The sequence below is a fragment of the Rattus norvegicus genome, chromosome 15 (genome assembly GCF_021556685.1).
Source record: "Rattus norvegicus strain SHRSP/BbbUtx chromosome 15, alternate assembly SHRSP_T2T, whole genome shotgun sequence".
Lineage (NCBI taxonomy): Eukaryota > Metazoa > Chordata > Mammalia > Rodentia > Muridae > Rattus > Rattus norvegicus.
Genome location: NC_141548.1, coordinates 84,409,178 through 84,428,599, shown reverse-complemented (window position 1 = coordinate 84,428,599; position 19,422 = coordinate 84,409,178). Strand labels below are relative to the sequence as shown.

At 41.5% G+C, this 19,422-nt stretch overlaps 1 protein-coding gene across 51 annotated transcripts in view; it reads right to left on the bottom strand.

Annotated features, from left to right (window-relative positions):
- Lmo7 (LIM domain 7) overlaps window positions 1-19,422 on the bottom strand; it is a 202,842-nt gene that overhangs the window by 20,831 nt on the left and 162,589 nt on the right. For 31 of the 51 annotated variants that reach the window (NM_001001515.2, NM_001415119.1, XM_087586230.1 and 28 more), the window contains 7 exon segments: window positions 66-126; window positions 1,044-1,150; window positions 2,198-2,359; window positions 3,483-3,597; window positions 13,643-13,951; window positions 15,485-16,154; window positions 17,400-17,542. In NM_001001515.2, coding sequence (NP_001001515.2) covers window positions 66-126; window positions 1,044-1,150; window positions 2,198-2,359; window positions 3,483-3,597; window positions 13,643-13,951; window positions 15,485-16,154; window positions 17,400-17,542 — 1,567 coding nt within the window. 51 annotated transcript variants of the gene reach the window in all.

Genomic DNA, 19,422 nt, shown 5'->3' with positions numbered 1-19,422 from the left:
GGCAGATCTTGAGCTTATGACTTGCCATGTGGAACAAACAGACGCAATTTCAGAGTGATCTTTACCTTTTGAATCAAAGGCGTTGCTCTCCTCATGAATTCCATTGATTTCTTTGGATTCAGAATACTGGAAAGGTTTTTTTAAAAAAAAAAAAAAAAGCTAATTAACATTCTGAAGTCCAAATAATATATCTCTCATTAGGGAAAAATATCTTTAAACAAGATGAGTTTTTCAGGGTATTGATTAATTCCTCACAGCTATGTGTAGTAAAATCTTAATGTTTTTCATTACTCTCCTATACTTGTGAAAGGATTCATGACTAGCTGTAGGCAGACGACTATAAGTTTAATCAGTCATTAATATTCTAAGAGGCATAATAGATAAAACAGTCATTCACTCGCTGGGTTTATACTAATGCGTAGCAAAACAGCCCTTTATGATTCTTTAACATTTAACTCCTTCAAAACAGTACTAATACTTCCTTAGACAAGCTTATTCAGGTCAAAGTTTAAGTTATCAACTGAAAATGAAAAATTCTGACTAGAAATAGAAACTTTTTTTCAAAAACTGTATGAAAAAAATATTGCTTTTCACATTTTGAAATTCCATGCATTCTACTTTTTGAATCAATTCATGAAACTGATGATGATGTCTCAGTTACACAAGCAGTCCAGCCCATCAGATTCACCACATAGGACTTAAGATGCTTCAAGAGGGCTCCACGGTGCACACTTTGCCAGTAGACTAGAGAGAGGATAGATAATTTATAGCACGCGGTTCTCCACGATTTCTCTCTCTCATCCCCACAGGTCTGAGAGAGGTTTGTGATGATGCCATTGCAGAACAGCATGATGGGATGTCGTTACCATTACATAACTCAATAATGACAGGCTACTAATAACGTATTTTCAAAACTACCCTTAGTCTACATATTCAGTATGCCCAAACTCTATATATAGAGTTTTATATAGTATCAAAACTATTTCACAAACCATTGCTTTCCCACGTACGTACGGCCTCTAGTGTTACTCTGTTCTACTTACAGGACTTTGAAGGCTTTCAGAGAAATCAGTTGTCACTGATAGACTTGAAGACTTCTCTGTGCTGTAAATTCCTGAAGTTGTATCGATCCACTTTGTTTCGGGTGAACCTATAATTTTGGTAGCCACACTGGTAAGATTGAGGGTTTTATGCTGTACAAATGGCTGGGAAGGTTGGTCTTTGCCCCAGTCTGATTGGCACATGAAGATCAAGTAATGAACAAACATAGACAGTAAAGTGGAAAGAAGACAGTTACTGAATGCACAGATACAAAATGTACACAGACAGATGTACAGTCAGACAGATGAATCAAGTCACATGTAAATGACACAGAGACTTTTAGGGCTTTAATCAGCAGACCACCTTCCCATGATACAAAGGTTAAAAATTCTGATAGTTAGTAACAAGAAAACTAGCAAATGTGCTGATTCTTTTTCTTAAATTGGGACTACATGTTACATGCCAATACCAGAAACTGACAGGTCTGAAGAGAATCAGTGCCCCCTTCCCACCTAACCATCACCTATGACACAGAAACCCAGTGGTGAAAGAAGCAGATTAAAATGCTATGAGAGCCACTGGGAGTTTGAGGACAGTGGTATAACTAAATACTACAGAGAACAGGAAATTGGGTGGCCATTCTTTTTGGCTGTTCTTGACTTGGAACTCGCTCTGTAGACCAGGGTTCCCCTCAGACTCAGATATCCATCCATCTGCGTCTGCCTCCCCAGTGCGAGGACTAAAGGTGTGAGGCATCACTACCTACCCCACAGTGCCATTTTTAATGCTCAGCTTTGTGATCATAAAGGTCCCATGAAGCTCAAGTAATGAATACATTATACTAAAGTAGAAAGAATAGTTGTGACTCCCAGGTGCAGATACATTTGCTTCTGACTGACATTTGCATTCAGCCAGATCCATTACAGAAATCGTCGAATGGTGTCGAATTCAGTAGATTTGCTAGTGAAGCACTTTCAGAAAGAATATTCAGAGGCACCATTCATGATTTGTCCCAACAACAATGACAAAATAATTGAAAGCACAATGCTATGTAAACCGGGGATGGGGAGAGGATTAATGAAGCCAACTGTTAGAACCATCTGCCCAAGTTGGGTTTCCCTATTTAGAAAGCCAGACACAGTGGGAAGGAACTCACCGGACTTTCCGTAGCGCCTGACATCCATCACTAAGTTTCCAGTTTCTTGGGCATTTGCCATAGCTTCTTCCCACTTTTTTGTGTCCTTATATGAAAACTTGGTGTTATTGATGGCGAGAATTTCATCATCTACCTGCAGCTGAGAGAATTCTGCTGGGCTACCTAAACAACGTAAAGGGGACGGTTGAATAAAGAGAAACCCGCAGTCTGCTCTCTGCTGTTTCTTTAAATGAAAGAGAATGACTTTTTTCATCTCAGCAAGGTCTATTCATTTCCAGCAGAGAAGCAACACTGATATTTTTATATCTAATATATCATATATCAGATATATCTAATATCTGAATCCCTGTACCACATGAAGTCCCAATGGCATTATTTCATAGGCTGTACTTTATTGACATTGAAAGGAGACATCGTAAGTTCAGCCAATAAGAAATAATTAACTCTCCAAAGGACAAAGAAAAGAAATTATTTTTAAGTTAAAAATGTGAAATATATTATACTCTAATTGAGCACCAGTTAGAACTCTGGGGGTGGAGAATACAAGAAAAAAGAGTGCCACACAAAACTAAGGCACCGTGATTACAACAATCTTCGATTTTAAAAGAGCCAAATCAGTACACAGTTGTGTATAATAAAAAAATATGTAAAGAGAGACCTCCTCTCAAATAGGCTAGATACCACTCTAATTTTCAACTTTGAGGGCATATTGAGCAGTTTCTGGGTTTGCCTTGGCCATAACCCTGGCTGTGGGAGAAGTAATCAGTCTGAAGAATTCCAAAACACCATAAACACATAAAAAGTGACAGATAAAATATTAACAATGCTTAAAAAACATCGTTCTTCGCTGGAGGTGACTGCAGACAGAGGACCTAGCATGTGTGACACATTTGGGTCAAGCTACTGCAAACACCAACATAAACAACCCCCATGTCTATTAAATGCCTTATATATCTACCGCAGAACACAATTTAAGCTAAATTTTCAGGTAAGTATTACATATTAACATTTCTAGAAATTGAGTCTTTTTTAAAAAAATTAATTCTCAAGCTTACAAAATAGAGATTCCTCAAAACTAAAATGAATTAGGAAGGGGGAAAAATGTATTTTGTAATTCCAACTATTTGTCTCAGGGAAGAAACTTCATCTTTCGCCTCCACTGAAATGCATCTTTCCCACACGTACCCACTGTATTCCAAATCAAGTTGCTTCTCGTTTCCCACAGACACAGAAGAGAAGAAAGATAGCACCGTGTAGTTAGGTCCAGAGTTAGGGTCATAGTTACCTTTTTCAACTGATGCTACAGAGATCCCAGAAACATCCCATTTTATTGTAAATCCAAAGTCATGTTTGGTCCCGGGCGTCTGGTTTATGCTGATTCTCATATCGCTGAACTGATCCTGAAGGTAAAACATGAAACGCTGGTATCAGGTGTCCCTGGCACCCACACAGAGGAAAACCAATCCATGCAAGGCGGGAGGCTACACCAAGGTACACCCTTCACTACTGCATCACAAGACAGCAGCTTCCCACTTTCCTCCTTGGGTTTGAGAAAATGCTCATTTATATGTATTTCACTGAGTACTTTTTTCTGCTAAAATAAGGTAAGGACAAATTTATCATCAACCAGCATTTTCCTTCCTTTTAATCTAATCCTACAAAGGGGTTGGCCATGAATAAAGTCTAGGCTCTTGTTCACCATACGAGCAAATCTAACTTACAAACCACTTATTCATCACCTAAAACAAAATAGAGTAACCTGCATTATCTGTTTTTAAAATGACAGACAGCATGTTGAAAAACAATCTACCTCCAATATTAAGCATATGCAGTCGAAGCAGGCAAGTGCCGCACAAATGTCTAATTAGGTATCGGTGGGAATAGCCCATCCGGATTGACCAGGCCTGCCCCACTGGCTGTGTTTGTTGCTCAACTGGTTCATGAGGATACAGAGGCAAAGACATTGCTGATACCAGTGCTAGAAAATACAGAACTCTATTTTCTCTCATCTGAGTGAAATGACACAGTGAGACATCTAAGAGTAACAGATTGTGGGTTGGGGATTTAGATCAGTGGTAGAGCGCTTGCCTAGGAAGCACAAGGCCCTGGGTTCGGTCCCCAGCTCCGAAAAAAGAAAGAAAAAAAAAACAAACAAACAAACAAACAAAAAAAAAGAGTAACAGATCGTGGCTCCTTTAAAGCATCATCAGTACCCGACCAGAGCCCAAGAACAAAGCATCTTGGAAAAAGCAGAACACTCCTCCTACCCTCCTTACTATACTAACCAAAAGCAAATCCTAAACTGCCCAGGATATATTCATATTCATATTCACATTCATATTCTCTCTCTCTCCCCCTCCCTCCCCCTCCTCCTCCCTCTCTCTCCTCTCTCTCTCTCTCTCTCTCTCTCTCTCTCTCTCTCTCTCTCTCTCTCTCTCTGTGTCCTCTCCTCTCCCTCCTGACTCTCTTAAGATACTTTTCTTATTATATATGTGCTTTGTCTTTATGTATGTGTGTACTTCATTTGTGCAGTGTCCACAGAGGTCAAAAGTGGCTATGAGATCCTCTCAAACTGTAGTGACAGGCAGTTGTGAGCCACTATACGGGTTCTAGGAAGGGAACCTGGGTCCTCTGGAAGAGGGGCCAGTGTTCTTAACTGCTGTGCCGCCTCTCCAGCCCCCAGGATTTTCATAAATAATTTTCTAAGCCAAATTTCAGTCTCACAGTAAGCTGCCATTGTTAAGTCATCTTTCATTGAGCAGCAGATGGCTTAGCGAGCAAAAACACTTAACACTAAGTTGGACAGCCTGAGTTCAGTCACCAGGCCTGAGAAGGTAGAAGGAGAGGCCCAGCCTCTGCCACTTGTCCTCTGAGTGAATCACACACACACACACACACACACACACACACACACACACACTAATAAACAAATAAGTAAATATAATAAAAAAATGTAAACATCTTACTTAACATACATCTTATTTGGAGAAAAACAGATATAAACAATAATGAATTTATCAGATTGGTCTTCTAGTTCTTTACTTCTAATCATTAAAGAACTTAGGCACACCAATTTGAAAACAAATCTTCCCAAAGCTACTTTACTTTCCAGATCACAGACTGCCAATTCTTCATTTTAATTTTGCAGTTTGCCTCAGACCTCAGGCTCACCAAAGCCATAATAAGCTTCGCGCCTGTGTTTTTCAACCACAAAGTAAATTTAAGATTCAAGTAACAGTACTCTGAGAAAAACTGTACAATGTTTAAAAATCAAGAAAATGAAAGGAAGGCAAAGGCAGGGGCTACGCTTCATGAACACACGGAAGCACAATAATCTAGTTCAGTCACTCACTGTGCAACATCCACTTATTGTGTGCAGACTCTGAAGGACATGGTACCTAGCACTTTGGAAAAGAAAGATGAATGAGGCTTGGTCCTTGTTCTTAAGAATAATAGTAACTCGGGTTGGGGATTTAGCTCAGTGGTAGAGCGCTTGTCTAGCGAGCGCTAGGCCCTGGGTTCGGTCCCCAGCTCCGAAAAAAAGAACCAAAAAAAAAAAAAAAAAAAAAAAAAAAGAATAACAGTAACTCTTTAAAAGAGGATATGAAGGCTTTCTAAAGGAAGAAGAAAACATAGCTAATAGAAGTTATCACCGGGAGGCCTTTGGAAAGAGTTTACAGAGAATAGAACAGAGAAAATCACTGGTTGCTGAGCAAGAACCAGCACACATCTAAATTAGAGGGGACCCAGCGGAGAGAAGTGGTCATCTTCACCACACACACAAAGATCTGACTTAAAGCCAAGGGCAGTACAGAGTCTATTGTTACACAAAGACAGAGAGGGAAATGATGGGCTTCGCAGTGAAACCACTGACTGGAGTTTTATTAGTTGAAGAATGAAAGATGAGATGGGATGTTTTAGTAGTCTCAAACTACATGTGAAAAAAACATGCTCTGTAGGAGACGGCTATTGAACATTGTCCTTTTCCTCCAAATAAAGGATGTGGGAGAATGAGCTTCAGTCATAGAGGGATGAGCTATACGATAACAGCAAACCAGAAGAGTTCTCTCCAAAAGGCTATTCCTAACTTGAAAATGAAAAAAAAAAAATCTCTGAACGCATTAAATAAAGGAACAGACAGCCACCTCTCTGAACTTCCTAGCAGGGAAGATGGTTTTGCTATGGCTAAGAGCGACCAGACTGCCGTGTCCAGGCTCAGGATAACACACAAGCAAAGGAAGAGCGGGGCAGGGACCATTACTGGGGACTCTCTGTTAACATCCACGTTACCTCATTACATTGAATGCAATGTCAGAGAGCCTTCTCTCTCTGACAGTGGTTTTCAAAGTTTTTGTGGTTGAAGACCTCCTTTCAAACGACAATCTTATTATGTACACAGTATCCTTCATGAGACATATACATATATACGTGTATGTATACACACACACACACACACACACACACAGGCACACAGGCACACACAGGCACACAGGCATGCACTACATATGCTCAAACACAATTCTTAAGTAGATGATGGCGGTTTGAGGATAAGGGTTGTAGGTCACAGGCTCGAAGTGGTATCACTTCTTTATTATAGAATTCCTTAGGACATTCCTGTGAAGAACTGGGTTCCTGTGCTACTAGATTATGCCCAGGGCTTTTTACATGTAAACACTGCTATAATCTGGTCATGCACGAACTATTTATCAATGATTTCAGGCAGGACCTCTCATTTCTTAACTTTCTCTACAAAGTTTAAGCCATGTGAGTGCAGTGCAAAGGATCTAAGCTACTGAAGATGATTGAGGAATTACCTTTCTGAACTGGATGAAACAAAAAGTATAAATTACCAAGGGAAACCTAGATTATTTTGATGACTAAGAAATGAACTACCCAAGTAGTTTCAGTTGTCCATGCCAGGAAAGAGAAAATAATGGTTATCCATCAGCGGCTCAGCGTTTAAGCTAAAAGCAGTTTCCCTGAGAAACTGCTACAATTTGAACCAAAGTCTCCACTAAAAGTGAGATGGCACCACTCACTGTCAGACTTCTAATTGTCTAAGGAGAGACAAAGGTGACCTGATGTCGCCAGAGTATGAATTACTTCTCCTAGAGTTGATGAGCTATAATTTTCATGTCACTGCCAATGGGAATTCATAAAAAACAGAGTCAGGGGGCTGGGGATTTAGCTCAGTGGTAGAGCGCTTACCTAGGAAGCGCAAGGCCCTGGGTTCGGTCCCCAGCTCCGAAAAAAAGAACCAAAGGGGAAAAAAAAAAAATCAGAGTCAGTCTTAAGCACTGAGAAAACTATTCCTTTTCCAGTGTTTCTAACTGGGCAAATGTGTTGGCTTAGAAAACCCTACACATTCAATAAAAACTAAAAGCACGTTTGGGTGACACAGTCCAGAATAGCAGAGGAAATAATCTTTTAAATTTCTGTCCACAAGGTTCCTTAGTAGATGCCAAGTTCTCCTAGGAATGAGAAAAGGAAGAAAGTGGCCTTCAAGTCATGGCCCCGCTCTGACACTGGAGCTATCTTCCCTTGCCAAAGACAGAGCTAAACCTTTGTGCATCCTCTATAGATTTTCTACCATGGAATAGCAGCTACCCTGCCCACCCTGACCAGCTGATTCGAGCCTTCCGAGTGTCTATCTAAAGTGCATGCATCCTGCTAGGCCCTACCAATGCTTCCTAAGTTGGGGAGCACTCTTCTGAGTCGCCCTGTCCCACTCCTCCTGGCCCCCCACCCACAGTCTGTCTACTCACAGCTTAGTCTTAATCAGTGTGTCCTTCCCCTTCTATCTCATTGAGGAGTCAATCGGTCATCAACCAGTCACAATCTTTCTGACCATAAGCCTTTCTAAGTAACTTGCGCTCACCAACACGTCTTAAACCACTAGGTCCAAAGGCTTCACAATTGAAACATCTTCCTCCAAGACATGTTCTACCTCCTAAGGATTTTCACATGTTACATGTGTCACTACCCAACCACGGTGAGAGTTAGAAATGCCTCTCTCTGCTTCTTTCCCTTCTGCCCCTGAATTTACTCCTTCTGCTGTCTTGCTCGTGCTTTCAATAATGTGCTCTCAAGTTTATGGGCTATGACCACAAATGAACCCATCTTCTTCACCCTTTCTGTACATCCCCATCAGAGTTCAGAGGCATATTTCCCTCTCTCTCTTCTTACCACCTCCTGTTTTTCTCTTGTATCTCCATCCCTCCTTCCCCACAGCTGTCAGAAATCTACTAATAGAACATACTGATTACACCACACCCAAATTTGACATTACCAATAGCTCCCTAGTGCCAGCTTGGTTGAATTCAAATCCTGCATTTCTGAAAAAAGTTCAGTTCAGGTGAGTTTCATACGTATATGTCACCTCTCCAAAGAATTGTTTTAAGAATGATTTCATTGTCAGGCACAAGGGTGATGATTATAACCATAATACCTGGAAGGCTGAGGAATGAGAATTGAGAGATCAAGGCCAGTTTGAGATAACTTTATCACTGTGGGCCAGAAGATACTTCAATCTCTATTGGTTATAAAATGTGAAAAGCATAGCAATGTTAAAAATAATCAGAAGTGGCTGAGATGGTTCAGTGGTAAAGGGTAAAGTTGCACGGTCTGTGATTTTACACTTCTCTTCTGTTACACCACGAGCTGTCACCTGTGCTGCAGCTGCTGTAACCAATGAACACACACACACACATACACATACACACACTCTCTCTATATATATATATATATCCATAATAATAATTATCTTGCTGTTGGTATAGAGGACCCAAGTTCGGTTCCTAGCACCCATGTCTGGTATTCTACAGTCACTTATAAATTAGCTTTGGTGGATCCTACACCATCTTCTGGCCTGTGGCAAGCACACACACACAGAAAGACACAGGCACACTATTAATTTTTTTAAAGAATAAGTCAATGCCAATGTCCTAATTATGTAAGGTAATCCTCAAAATTTGACCATGCCATAGTAGAGAAGAAGAAGAAAGAGGAGAGGAACTGATCAGGATTACTGCTTAACTTATCAGAAAATGGAGTGAGGGCCATTTTTCAGAAGCCTGGGGCATGTCAATAGCTGAACTTTCAAGTTTTTCAAGACAATATCGCCTCCTTTGAGGGTCACTGACATTAATTAAATGAAACATTTAAAAGGTGCCAACAGCCATGGCTGAGGCTCAAGACTTAATTTCATTGTTTCCCTTGGAAACACATTAAACATACTACACATGCCGATTAAGCAGTTTCCAGATGAACTAAAAAAAAAAAAAAAAAACAATCCTATTTAACTCATGCTATCGTAGTTTGAAAGCCAACAAGACACATTCGAGTCCCATGCTAACAGGAGAAACATGGGTTTGCTTCTTGCCTTCACAGTAAACTGGCTCTAGTCAGAGGTGTAAGGAACAAGGCATGGGATTAAAACTAGAATAAGAATCACCCCTGATATTTAAAGGGATTCCTTGTCGGCACTGGGGAATTGAACTTAGAACCTTATCGTGGGGCCAATGCTCTTACCACTGAGCCATAGTCAGTCCATAAACGGAATCAAAATCACATAAAAAGTTTCCTACTTTCAAATGTATTATTATTATTATTATTATTATTATTATTATTATCTAATAAGAATTGTTTTGAAAGGCTGAGGCAGAGATTCTGGGAGGCAGAATTGGGCGGTGTTTGAGCGCAGGAGGCTCTGAAAGGACGGAAAACAGAAACTTATAATAACAAGCTTGTAGGGGAGATCTTGAAAGCCAGCTTTGCAAGGCAAGGCAGTTGAAGAGACAGGAAGTACTGGAAATCAAAATCTTTCTCTTATCTTTGGTCTCCTAGCAACCTAAATTGCCCAGGGAGGAGGGGGAGGAGGGGGTAGGGGTGGGGGTGGGAGATGATGAAATCTCTGAGAGAGAAGGCAGAGGAAGGAAAAGGGGTGGGAAACCTACAGCTCAGTCACGGGGAGGAACAGGAAGTTTCACTGGCCAAGGTGAACACAGTCATGGTCAACTCTTGCCCTGGCATTGTCTTCACCGCTTTATGAGCCAAACTACCCTATCAGCACAGTTCAGAATGGGTTTCCATCCCCTGCCTCATTGGCGCTTTTAAAATGCTTCTATGTAACATCTCAGAACTTGGATTCCAAAAGCACCCGTCAACCCAAGAGTCCCCACACTCAAGAACGGAAAAAGCATTTGAAATCGCCTCCCCGATCAGGATCACACTTTGAGGCTGGCAACCAGGGCCTTGAATGTAGCTCGGACCAGCACTGATGTAGGTCAAGTCAGCATTAACTGACAGCTGCATGTTGACTGAAAAGGCACAAAGACTATCTATGAAGGGGGAAGACGAGGATATTTGCAACAAGGAAGAAATTAGTGAGTTTAACTTTCAAGGGTGGTTGGTTCAATTCCAACAAGGAAGATAAAGTACGGGGATCATGAAAGAGGTGGTTTGGCCTGGGCTTTGAAGAACTTGAATAAGAACAGATAAGCAGAGTAAACACCTTCAAATTGGAGAAGAATAATGACTAACGTATCTGGTGTGCCCAAACAAAACTAGCTTCCTTAGGCACCTCTCTTTCCCTGATGCAGTCAGAGGCAGGCAATTGGGTAAAAAGAAGTGCAGACCGACAGGAGCCGGATATAGATCGCTCCTGAGAGACACAGCCAGAATACAGCAAATACAGAGGCGAATGCCAGCAGCAAACTCTTGAGTTCTGATCCCAACCCCAGCACTTAGTGCGATGGATGGCCTTGAACAGGTGGTGTGACCATCTATGCTTTCAGTTTTCTGTGGGTAAGGATAAAAACGGTGGTGACGACATCCCAGGACTGTGGTAAGTGTTTACTCATATAACGCCCTGTGAAGCCTGACCAGCCCATGTTCATCCTGAGGTATGAAAAAGGGAATCTGAACTCATTCATGAGGAATACCAGTATTCCACAGAGTTCCCTGAACTTCATCCAAAGAACAGAATGCTTCAGGAGATTCTAGAACAGCAAAATTACTGAATCTTTGGTAAAGAGCAACACACCCGAGGCTACTTCCAACCATGTGCATTGACAGGACCTGGATTAGAATAGTGGCAACTGAGATTAAACAGGGTCATCGAATGGGAGATCCTGGAGGCATAAGTATAAGGCCTTTTAGCAGCAAAAACACAGGGGAGTGAAGGGAAAGACTAGAAGAACATGGTTTTCCACAGCTACTAAAGCACCGAGGTGTTTCTTCCCTATGAACATCTAGAGTTACAGAGAGAGCTTGGGCACACATTTGACAGAGTGACGTACCAAGAGCCTGACCATGGTACGAGACAGCTGTTGTGCATGCACAGCCTCTCTAGAGCCAGCCAGCTCCATTAGACGTGCTCCTGGTAGCACAGAAGTGGATAGTCCAAATACAGACAAGCAAGTCACCATTCGAAATACAACACTGCTCAAGAATTCCACTAGCTCCAACAGTTAAATGCAGCCAAATCCTGCACAGCCGGAATACGGCTTCAAACCTAATGACGACAGCATAAATCCACTGTGAGGAAACCTGGAACAAGCCAGGTTCATCCTGGACTTCTTGCAGTTGCCAGAGCAGAGGATGCACCCACGCACACACACCACACATGGCCTCTCTTTCCTAATCCATGGGTACAGTTTGCCAGCTGCCACCTTGAAGGAGGGCCCAGCATCCAACAGGCAGCACATTCAGCAAGCTGCTTTGTTACATTTGATCATTGGAAGTGGGAAGGTAATGCACAAATCCACAGGACAGGAGACACCTCGTCCTGTTTTTATAATCACCTATTGATGCCCTATGGTCCCCAAGTATAATACACAGGTCTTACCCATTGAGAGCTATAATGATGACCAAATTCCTAATTCCTTTAAAATGTATCTGTAATTTATAACTGACAATTCTTACAAGCTGGAAAAAAAACTTTCCTTAGAGATATATGTGTAAATATGTACAGGAAAAGGCAGCTGAACAACAAGAACTAGAAAATATCTATCACCAAATGAAAACAAAACAGAGTTTTGTAAATGCTGACACTGGTTATTTCTGAACACTATATTCATCAAGGATTTTTTCCTTGCATTCCTCTTATTTCTCAGATACTAAGTAAGTGCCATAGCATGAAGGCAGGGAGGAAGGTTGAGATTTTTTTTTTTACTTTAATTTTCTTATACAATTAAAAATCTAATAAACCTAAACATATCTGCTATGTAAAACTATTTTCCCATAAACCTATTTTATTCACATATTCAAGCGACATTTTATCTTTTGCCTTGGAAAACAACTATGTTCCAGTAAGACTATAAGGATTTAGGGACCATGGTAAAGGCTCTATGCCTCAGTGTAGGGGAATGCCAGGGCGGGGAGGCAGGAGGGAGTGAGTGAGGGTGGGGGAACACTCTCATAGAAGGATGGGGTAGGGGGATGGGATAGGGGATTTCCAGAGGGAAAACTGAGAAAGGAGATAACATTTGAAATGTAAATAAAGAAAATAGTCAATAAAAAAAAAAGAAAGAAAGAAAGAAAGAAAAAAGAAAGAAAATTCTACAAAACAAACATAAATGAAAAAAATCCAAAAAAAAAAAACAAAAAGGATTTAGGGATCAAACAAGCCAAAGATTAAAATTGCATCCAGGTAAAAGGGTTTATACAGCTAGCAAGTTGCTTAACATAAGTTTTAGGGGTGTGTGGTGTGTGCGTGTGTGTGGTTTTTGGGGTTTTTTTGTTTTGTTTTGTTTTTGAAGCTTTGTTTGCTTGACAAGGACTTTTAGTGGATTTTATGTGTAGACTGGAAAAAACACATATATCGCCTAATAATTCTGTTGAAAGCCATCCGTTAGGGTTTTAAACAGGAAAAATCACAATCATTCCATTCGTTTGTAATCTGCTGGTATGTTTTATTTGGAGCCCCAATGTTCAGAATCACAGGTGTCAAACTCTAACTAAGCCTCGTTGTTCCCACTGAGGGACCGGAGTAACCACAAATGCAGCCATTCCGAAGTAGAAATTAGTATGAGAAGCCACAAAAAATTTACGAGATAACAAAATGCTGTGTCCCTAAAGACCAGCATCCACTAAATGGGACAATTTCTCTTTGCAGCTGGCTGATTTCCACAGAGAAGGGCTTTGCTTAGTCACCACATTAATGATCTGCAGCAGAAACTAGAGAAACGTCAAATAATAAGAATCTCAGGCAAACCCTCCGAGAGACTACTGGTCTACCAGGTCAGGAAAGTTGTCTGGGATCTACAAACTAAGAGCTGGAACGGACCAACTGCCCCCACGCTCTGTTAAAAATAGACCATACTATATTTTTCTGTAATTATAAATAACAATCTGTACTGTAAAGCTAAAGGCTTAAACAACTGTTTCCAGATTGAAATATTCAAGTATCTGAGTCACCATGGCTAGGAACCCTCCTAAACTTACCGGGGACCTTGAAACTTCCCTCAGTGATGAGCTTCTCCCTTCTCCAGAGTCAGACACTGAATCCAGGCCAGACGTTGATGAGAATGTGGCTTTTGAGGAGGCTGCCTGGTCGTGGGAGAGAGATGAGGAAGAAGGGAGTACGAAAGAGGACAGGCTTGCCACATCTTCTCCTGTGGCTACCTCCTTCTCACTAGATGAGCCCAAAATAAAGTGGCTGGAGTCAGGCTTCATGCCGGCGGCTCTGCCCGAATCATGTTGCTCTCTCTTGACAACTTCAACATCTCCATTGTATTTCCAGCCATCATCCATCTAAATGGGACACATCATTTCAAACTCAGTATTCTGATAGCCTTAGGGGTCAAGTTTTTATAACAGACTTATTAATATTTTAAAGCCACTCAAGTAATGTGCACTTACCACAGCAAGCTAACTATTGTCAAAGGCTTGGAGTGCGTACCTTCACACTACCAAATACGCACCCGCACAGAAACACTCGTTCTAGTAAAAGCATTATTATGTATTGATCTCTCTAAAACTCGATTTCATTTGTTCACATCACTGTGGGTCAAAAGATACAACTCCAAACTAACTCTCCAAATTGTCAGAAATCCCAGAGTGTGGATATCAACCGTTCATCCATTTGATATCTACTTAAATTGTTTCGAGCTATCCATCACTCCCCAAAAGCACTACAACCAACTGGAGCACCTCTTTTTAAGTGGAGCCTTTATTTTGTAGCCCAGATGCTCCAAAAACAAGCCTCACTGGATCAAAGGTTTTACAGATGTAATACCTGTCTGTCATCTTGACTAAGAAAACAGCAGCCCTGCCCCAGCAGGTAGAAAGATGCCGGCATTCCGGCCTCCTCAACACAGAATAGTTTCAACACTTAAAATATTTGTAAGTCCAATGAGTGAAAAGGTTGTTTGCCTTGCCCTAATGCTAAACTCAAGCACGTTTCTTTGTGCGTCATTAAATCCCTTTGCATTGAATTGCACCAGCTTGTTTTTCTACACCCTTTACTAGTGTTTATCGTCATTTCTTATCAAATTATAGAAAGGCCTTGCATCTCGGAGCTCCACCCCTTTATTTGCAATGCATTTTAATAATAACAGTGACGCAAACTGTCCTATGCTAATAGTGCCTGCCACATGAGTTTAAATTTTATGTTATCAAATAGGTCTATATTTTTCTTAGTAGGCCAGTCAGGGATTTTCCTGGCTGATTTGGGCAGGCTTTCTTCACCCCAAACACTAATTTTTTTTTTTAAGCCATAATTCTTCTCATCTCTATGTCACGATTTTAAGTGCAGATAGGCAGAACCAACAGAAATGTGAGTATCAAATATTCAGACCACACTGATTCATTTACATAATTCTAACACGCCGCACACCTGCCGAACACCATTAGAGATACAAATGGACATACTTTAAAAAAAATAATAATAAAAGTATGCTCAGTCATCAAGTTCTAAGGTAGGAAGGAAGGGTAGGGTAAATCCATACATATACAACTCTGAGAGCATTTAACATGAGTGGAGTAAAGCATCAGTCTTGTGGGTCGTCAAACAGAGCTGACTGCCGGCAATTTCATAATGTTCAACCTAATACTTCAGAAGCAAAAAATATGATAAGGAAAAAAATAAATGTTCCACCTCAAAACCTATCTTATCTGTTCTTTAAAGTCTAATCGCCCGTGTTTACTAGATCTAAATCGTGGAACTTGTCTACGTGCATCATCTACACTTTATACATCCAATATCTGTGTCCAGCTCAGCCTCTGCCCAAGCTCCCAAACTCATTGCACTTGGGGACAGATTAAATAAACATAGAGCATTTTTACCGTGTAGGATCTGGGCAGTGATGAGATTCCCCGTGACGATGTGCCAAAAGGTCTCGCTGTGACCACAGATGTTAGCCTGGCTGTATCACTTCTCTGGTAACTTCTAGGGAGAGAAGCTGAAATCCGAGTTGACTCTCCTCTTGTGCTCCATGACTGCTGAGAAGAAGAGAGTGAGGATGGACGCTGTAGTGCAGAAGACAAAGAGGCCTGGTGCGGTTCTGTGGAGGAGAAAGAAGAGGCCTGGTGTGGTTCTGCAGAGACCAAAGGGACCTGGCGAGGTTCTGCAGAAGAGAAAGAGGCCTGGTGCGGTTCTGCAGATGGCAACCGGGCCTGGTCTGATTCTGTGGAAGGCAAGGAGGCCTGGTGCGATTCTGCGGAAGATGAAGAGGCCTGGCGTGTTTCTGCAGAAGGCCAAGGGGCCTGACGTCGCTCTTCAGGAATATGAGAAGCAAGCGGGATCTCGGCTGCTATACCGTCCTCTCTACTTGCAAATGTTGTGGAATCTTCCTTGGGCATCTCAGCAGGATGAGCTCTTGCCTTGTCTTCTAGCCTCTCGCTCTGGTAACTAGTTTCTGACAGAGTCACTGTAGGAGGGAGCACGCCATCATCCAGGATGTCATCAGAGGAATAGATCCTCCTTCTAGATGTAGTTGTAGAACTTTGAGATTCCCTTAGCAAAGAGAAATGTGCCGTTATGACAGAATTATGCATTTGACCCCAGATGGGGTAGGAGAATAGCAAAAATGTAAAGCGAACACAAAAATCAGTACAACACTAACGCGATCGAGGCATAATTTTTAAGCGTCAGCTAAGAAACTGATCTGACCTTTTATGAAGGAGAGTCTCAACTGGATATTTTTAATCGTAACAGGCTTTAATAATAAAATAAGGAAGGTTTAACATGTGATTATTCACAGGTTTTTTAGTGACAAATTTATGTCTTTCAAAATATGCCTTAGGTGGCTGGCAGCCAATCTAATTCTGCCAAGTTTTGCTTCATAAAATGTATAATGTATTGATAAAAATAATAGCACAAAAGACTGGAGCTTTTAGAGAGATCCGGTTATCAGTTCATGGAGCTTGACAGAATCCCCGTGGGCAATTATAATAGATTCAAGGTCATTATCCATAACTTGCAGAAATGAGGAAGTCGCTTCATCTTGCAGTTAGGAGGGCGTCGCTACCCCTGCCCTGGGCTACCCTCTGCAGTTAAGTGAATGAAGCTCTTCATCAGTGGCATTTCCCACACAAAGGGACTTTGTTTAATTTCACCTGCCAGCGTATTTCCTTTGCAACGTTATTTTTAAAGCATATTTGCTTTCTCTCTGATCTATCAATCTCCTGCAGGTCCACACAGTTAAGTTCTCACATGAAGTTTAAATTTCACTTTGGTCCTGCTGTTACAACTCGGAGAATAAATAAACCCACACATCCACGCTGTGTTTTTAAGGACACAGACTTCCTTAAAAAAACCTAACGTATCCTCTGCCACTACTGTTCAACAAAGAACTGTTAGCATCCATTTAAAGGTAAAGAAGTCATTTAAAGTAAAGGTTTATTTTACTTGACTACCCCATCGTTAAATTCACTTTAAACACAGAAATCTAGTGTTTTGGGTTTTGGGGTTTTTTTTTTTGTTTGTTTTTGGTTTTTTTTTTTTTTTTCAAATTCTGAAACTACCTCCTTCTTCTACAGAAGAGCCTGCAATACTGCTCTTACCAGTGCTAAGTAATATTTTCTTTTGTTAGCTCAGATCACTAGTTCAGCAATATCGTTTTAATACTTAACAAAAACCTGGCTGCCACGGTCCATACGTGCTTACAGTTAAAAACTGGTGACCATGCTTCCCACCACATACAACGCCTGTATCCCTGACACTGGGCTCTCCAAATACAGGGGGTGCCCAGCCCTTTACCTGTCCTGCAGCATTTCCCTGAATGTCTTGGAGCTTCGATCAGACTTCTCAAGGGCCTGCTTTTCAATTTCTTCCCTCTCCTCCTTTTTCTTCTGCAGGTCTGAAGTGTAACTCTTCCGGCGATCTTTCCATTTCGCAAGGTCCTGACAAGAAATCACACCGGCCCGGTCACACCTGAATTTCTACACGCCTTTTCCTTGCAGCCGGAGCATGCTGGAGTATCCTATTACAATGCTGAAGTTGTTCACTCCCACTTGTGCCAAGGTGCCCTAATTTTGCTTTTTATAGCCAGTGTTTCTGTACTAAGTCTTTATCTCATGTGTCTCCCAGAAAAAAACTGACCTAGTAAGTAAGATAGATCCCACTTTTGTTATCCTAGAAAGTATCACATCAATGTCTACTTTTCAAAGAATGCTAAATGCTTACAATTAGGTACTAGATCTAATTGACCAGAAAATACTTCAAATTCAATTTCATAGCACTCCAAACCCCCAATCGTGTTCACTATGACGAGAGGGACAAAACCATCCCTGGGACAGCCTAGTACAAGTGAATGAATATTCCACTTAGTTCAACCCCCAGAAATACAAAAATCCATAAGATGTGGTTCCCCTCAACAAGGTAGACTATACATAAAGACCAATGCCTTGTGTGGTATGTCTTCCGAGGTGGAACTGCAGACTCTACTGGACTGCCCATGGGGTTGAGAGAATAAAGTTTACCTGGGAGGGAACGACAAGGAACAGCATGTAGGCATAAGCCCACGCTTGCTTCCCACGTCTCCAGAAACATGTTCAAAAGCAGCTGGTACAATGTATCTAACACGGGTTTTCAATTGTCTCTAGGTAAAGCCAGTTGTGACACCCAGGGATTGAGCCATTCTGAATGCTTCAAATATTTCTCCATTTCCAAATCAGAGAAATACCATACTAAGGATTCCAAGAGAAATTCCAGTCCAAAGGAAAGTATACCCAAGTTCTCAGACCAAACCAGATCTCACCCCTCCCCTACATACAAACACACACACACACACACACACACACACACACACACACACACGGCTTGGAAAGCAAGTCTGCCTACTAGACTTTGGGGGACACACAGGGCCTCTCCTGCTTTTCAGCAACCTGAAACCAATATGAACTCTCTTCCCAAAAGAAATAAAGTGACCCAAATATTCATGCCCCTGCCCACCTTGATAATTATTTTATCAAAAGCTTACTGCGTGAGTTGGCAAAGCGATGCTGAGTTCTTTGCTGGGGTTTGCAGGGATTGGAATTATGTGCTGCACATGTATGAGGCCAGTGCCCTAAGCTGGACCACCTCTGAGTCCTGCGTGCCATTTCCTGTTCATTAAATCAGCTTTCAAATAAGAGGACACTGAGGTTTAGCAAAGCAGTGTGTTTGTGCGTTAGCACTGACTTCCTCTGGTGCTTTCGTTCATGCGGTTACTCTACTCCCTTTCCATGAAGCAGTCCTCCAATTCCTCTGGGCTTGGGACTGTGGTTATCACTTACCGTTCTTTACACTCCTACAGCTGACAGTAACCGCTCCATCCAACTGAAAGGCTTAAACTGTCTTCTTTAAGATTCAAGATAAAAGTTAGGTCTACGTCCGTATCAACACGTGTATAGACCAGCTCTGTGGAAATGGTTCTCTCCGAATCCTACTGGATCCTGACCCTAGCCAAACATTACTGTGAGTCTCATTTCCATCCCTGTCTCCAAGTCACTTGGAGAACTCTTCATCTCTCCCCACTAATGCCAAGATCGGAGCTACACATCCTGTTCCTCTTCTATCTCAGTCTTGAGCAATGCTCTTTTTGTAGCAGAGGTGTAATTAGCAGTCAAATCCCAACTCAGCCACTCCCCCAAGGAAACAGTTCACGCGCTCTTGCTGGGAAGAGACTTCACACTCAGAACTCAGAACTTCAGAACGCAGTCTCTGAGAAGATAAGCACACTGCTGTATTCTTTCCAGGGGTCTTTAAGACATAGGACAGTGCTTTGGTCTCATTTTCTAAT